The sequence below is a fragment of the Oratosquilla oratoria genome, unplaced genomic scaffold, assembly GCF_046742065.1.
Source record: "Oratosquilla oratoria isolate Oo_2021 unplaced genomic scaffold, ASM4674206v1 SCAFFOLD47, whole genome shotgun sequence".
NCBI classification, from domain to species: Eukaryota; Metazoa; Arthropoda; class Malacostraca; order Stomatopoda; family Squillidae; genus Oratosquilla; species Oratosquilla oratoria.
Window position 1 is genome coordinate 240,001 of NW_027467711.1, and position 5,000 is coordinate 245,000.

The 5,000-nt window shown below is 47.8% G+C and overlaps 1 protein-coding gene across 1 annotated transcript in view; it reads right to left on the minus strand.

Moving 5' to 3' along the window:
- LOC143023360 (serine/threonine-protein kinase Chk1-like) overlaps positions 1-44 on the minus strand; it is a 1,133-nt gene extending 1,089 nt beyond the window's left edge. The window contains exon 1 of the mRNA XM_076181879.1: positions 1-44. This exon is cut by the window's left edge and continues 3 nt beyond it. Within this exon, the coding sequence (XP_076037994.1) occupies positions 1-44 (44 nt within the window).
- Positions 45-5,000: the final 4,956 nt, after the last annotated feature.

The window sequence follows — 5,000 nt, forward strand, 5'->3', positions numbered from 1 at the left end:
ATGCGTACTGTGTCCGTGGTATCCTTGTGTATGTCAGCCCCCATCCGCCGTGATCCGCCGGCATCCACAGCCGAATTTTAAAAGTGATTGCATGCTCCAGCGGATTGGACAATCCGTGCGGATGAGCAAAATCCGTGTTGTATACGCCGCCGTCCGTAGTCTCTCCGTACTGCCTCCGCCACGATCCGTACTCTATCTGCGGCGTCCGTACTCTCTCCGCCAATGGAGAAGAGTACGTAGACAGTGCGGAGAGAGTACGAAAATACGTGGGTAGAGAGTACAGAGGCGGCGTAGACAGTACGGATGCCGGCAGAGACAGTGCGGATGTAGGCGGAGGCAGTGCGGAGGCGGCGTAGACAGTACGGATGCCGGCGTGGACAGTACGGAGAGAGTGCGGACTGAGAGGGGGTGCGCGCTGGATCTTTCTGCATCACTCTGTCTTCTCTGTTCCTCCAGATCACACGACTTCTACGATGCCTCGCAAAGAATCCAAACGCTCTGTCAAAGCTCTGCAGAAGCCAGCTGCTCCTGCACCGACACCAACACCTCCTGCCGACAGTTCGTCCGATGATTATCGTGAACAGATCAACGTATACCTTCCCGGTAAAGTGAGCCGCCTGCAGCAAGAGGAAACTGCAATGTTGTCAGTGGAATCAGAACTCGATGCTGCTGCATCACAGGCATCGCAGACATCGGCGACATTGGGACAATCGGCTTGGAAGGCAAAGTCGTGTGCCGTGATGCTAAGTCCTGAACAGGAGCAGGACGTAGCCAATTGGTACAAGGAACGCGAGTGGCTGTACAACTTTCGATCGGAGGCCTACAAGGATATGGGGCGGAAGAACAATGCGTAAGATGACAAGGCGGCAGAGCTTGGCATCACGTCCGCAGAGCTCAGAACCTGGGTGAAGAGCAAGAAGGACCTCGCATCGAAGATCCTGAAACAGAAGACCTCAGGCAGCGAAGCCAAGACTATGACGGACCGGGAACAGTGGGTCTACGACAACTTCCGTCATGCAGCGGGGTTTGTCAAGCGTGTGGCCGAGCACAAGCGAAAGAAGGCCGGACAGTTACCTCCACGGAAGACGACGGTCGTGGAGCCAGCTGAGGGATCGACGCAGCCGCTACATAGTGATGCCATGGTGCTGAATGACGAGGACGACGTGGCATTTGAGGTTGCATCCAGCAATGGCGGAAGTCACGTGACAGAGTCCTCGTCTGCTGCAAAGGACCAAGTAAGTACACATGTATACAATTCGTGGATTTCATTAGCTATTTATTGTTCATTTGTTATTCGTTATTGTGAATATTTTTTCATGTTCATATGTACCACCAGTTGTGTACTTGCAATAATTTAATTTTGCAATTTATTTTCAGCTCACTCAACACGCGGAGCAGTTGGTCACCATGCTGAGCCGCTAGAAACGCACCCCTTCAGACAGCCGTGATGGATATCGGAGGGCCTTGTTGGACCTCGTCTACCATGCGTCTGGCCGTATGGACGACGACATGTTTGACGAATTCCAGGCGCAATACTTTACCCTCATCTCGAAGTACCAGCTCGCTGCCAGGCGCAAGAGGGAGTCCCAGCAGCATATCGCGACGTGGCAGCCCACAGTACTGCAGCAAATGCCGCCACCTGCCTACCGACCGCAGCCGCAGCCCCCGCAACCCACCTACATCGTCCAGTACATGGTACCGCAGCACCAGGCCTACGTTGCTCAGCAGGTGGTGCCGCAACCCCAGCCTCCGTCGTCACAGGCCGTCGTCAGCCAGCCTGTAGGCCAACCGCTACGGAGTCCGTCTGTCTCCTATCAGCTGCAGTCGCCCCAACGTCCCACGTACTCCGCCGCGTCGACGGCCGTCACCCAGGCTGACTCCGCTATGGCATGAAGTAGCAGTAAGAACATCATCGGCCAGGGCTTCAGCATGATGAATGCGAGCATCGAGCTGGGAGACCAGTCATACAGTAGTCTGCTGAATCAGCTGAACTCCACGCCCAAACCCTCCACTCCTAACCCGAGCCAATCTCCAAGGAGAAGCGAATCGCCACGGAACACTCCTCAGTAATTCTATTTGATTTAGTAGCACAGTTCTGGTGAAATTTGTAAATATTTGTATTTGTTATATTTGCAGTTGTTATCTGCTGTTGACATTCTCATATTTTCTTTTTCAATTTGTAAAATGAAAATAAAAATCGTTTTAATGTTACATGCTGTTGACATTTCTTTCCTTAGTGTGATAAAATATAGTATGAAATATAAATAACATGAAAAATAATGGAAGAAATGGAAATAAAAGGAAATAAAAGTAAAAATGAGTAAAAATAAAATTAAAATAATAGATAAAAATAGGAAATTTTTTAAATGAAAAATAAAAGTAAAAAAGAAAGAAAACGAATTAAAAACAATAAAAAAAATAATGTAAAAATATATAATAATAAGAACAATGAAAATATTGTCAGTGTTCTCTTTATTGACTATGTTTACTGAACAATGGAAATGCAAGAGGAATATAATATAACATAACATTCACAATGCGTAATAAATACACAATACAATACAAGTACATCATCATATTCAAAAATGTCTAGATCATGTCGAGCTGCCACGGGATACTCCCAGCTTCAGAGTTGAAGTACTCCACCAAGTACTGTCTTTGCCTGTTCGCTTGTGTATTCGTATATCCTCTGTACATTCCTCCCATGTCTGGAAGTTCACGCCCTTCTCTCCAGGTGCCCGGCACAAGTTCGTGTGTGTTAGGGATTTCCATGTCTACAGGAAGTTCTGCATTTGGTCTTCTGATGCGTAGCAAGTTGCGGAGGATGCAGCATGACAACGCTATGGTGCAGACTGTGTCTGGTTGCTGTGGCATGGTGGTCAGGAGGCATCGGAAGCGATTGGCGGTAATTTAATGGCAAATGCATTATCCACAATTCTCCTTCCTCTTGACAATCTGTAGTTGAAGATGCGCTCAGAGTCGGTCATGTTCCGCAACGGAAATGGTTTCATGAGCCAGGTCTTCAGAGTAAATGCGTCGTCACCCACCAGAAAGTACGGCATTGGTATATCATCTCCAGGTAGAGGTTCTGCATCGGGTAGCCCAAGCTCATCATTCTCCAGGTAGGCTCTCAATTCTGTGTCATTGAAAATGCCTGCATCTGAACAAGCACCATTGTGGCCCACGTCACAGTAAAGGAACTTGTACTCAGCGTCAACGACAGCCAGTAGAACAATAGAGAAGAATCCTTTATAGTTGTAGTAGAACGACCCACTATTCTTTGGCTTCTTCATGGCAATGTGCTTCCCGTCAATAGCTCCAATGATGTGCGGGAAATTCCACCGATTCTCGAAACCTGAGGCAATTTCTTTCCAGGCGTCAGGTGAGGTAGGACAAACCACAACCTCAGGAGGGTACTCGTTGATGATGGCTTGGCACACTTCAGGAACGAAGACGCTGATGGTGTTGGCAGCAACTCGGAAGGAGTACGAAAGAGACTGGTAATTATCACCAGTAGCCAGGTATCTATGGGTAACTGCCAGCTTAAGTCCTGATGGGATGGCCTTCCTGAACTAGGTGTCTTGTTTCTCTATGCGCGGGCCTACACGACGTTGAAGTTCCGTAAAGATGTCGGGGTCAACTCTAAGGAAATTCTTCAAGCTTGTTTGATCTTCTGCATTCAATTCAAGCATGAGCTTCTCATACAGGCCATACATTGGCCTTCTGAGTAACCACTGTCTTCTCTGTCGTCTAGTTCTTCGTATCTCATTCTTTCTAGCTGTGCGTTCTTCTTTTCTTCTCTCCTGCTCTTGCAGACTTTCCAAGTGCAAGATGGCTTGCGCAACCCATATCCATTGAAGAACCAATTCCGTGAGTTGTAGTAGTCTCCTCTCTTCACTTGTAAACCACATCTTGGAGTACTCTGCGAGTGATCGGAAAGCAGAATGTGAATGATTTGGGCCCAAACAATACAGCCGTATATATAGGGACATTGACAATCAAGCGTTCGTCCGTAATGTGTCCGCACTGTAATAATTACATCCGCACTGTATCCGCACTTTCCGTACTGCCTGCGTACTCTCTCCGCGGTCTCCGTACTCTCTACGTACTCCATACGCGGCCTCCGTGTTGCATCCGCGCCTGGAGGTCCGTACTCTCCAATGCCAACCGTACTGTGTCCGTGACGTCCGTACTCTTACCGTACTGTATCCGCCACCATCCGCGGGAAATTTCGGCAAATTGGACCATCCGCCGCTCAATCCGTGCTGTATCCGTCTCGTCTCCGTACCGTCTACGCCAATTTTAGCTAAAATAGACAAAAATCCGTACTGTTTCCGTACCGTCACGTCCGTACTCTCCACGCAGCCATTCGCGGCATTCGTGCGAAGGTGTGTTAGAGAAACGAACTCACGCACATAATAATCAAAATTCTTAGAGTTCTTGTATATGTATATATATGCATAGTTGTGAACACATACAGGTATATACATATATATATACATATACACATATACAAATACATGCACACACACACATATGTATATATATATATACATATATATATATATATATATATATAGGCGTACACACACATACACATACACACACACACATACACACACACACACACACACACACACACAAGCACACACATACACACACACATTGATTTCAAGAAAACCTTTGATCTTGTAGATCATACCACTATCATCACCAAAGCCATCCACCTAGGCCTCCCCACGTTCTTGGTGGCTTGGCTGTCTAACTTCCTGACGGACCGCTGTCAAGCTGTCAGATATCAGGGACACGTCTCTACAGTCCAGCATCTCTCCTGTGGGGTGCCTCAGGGAACAAGAATGGGGCACTGTGTTTCCTGATACTCATCAACGATGCCCTGGGAGATACACCGCACAGGTGGAAATATGTTGATGACTGCACGGTTGGGATCTCTGTGTCCAACACTGACCTGAACTACGACCCACTGCAGAACACACTGGACA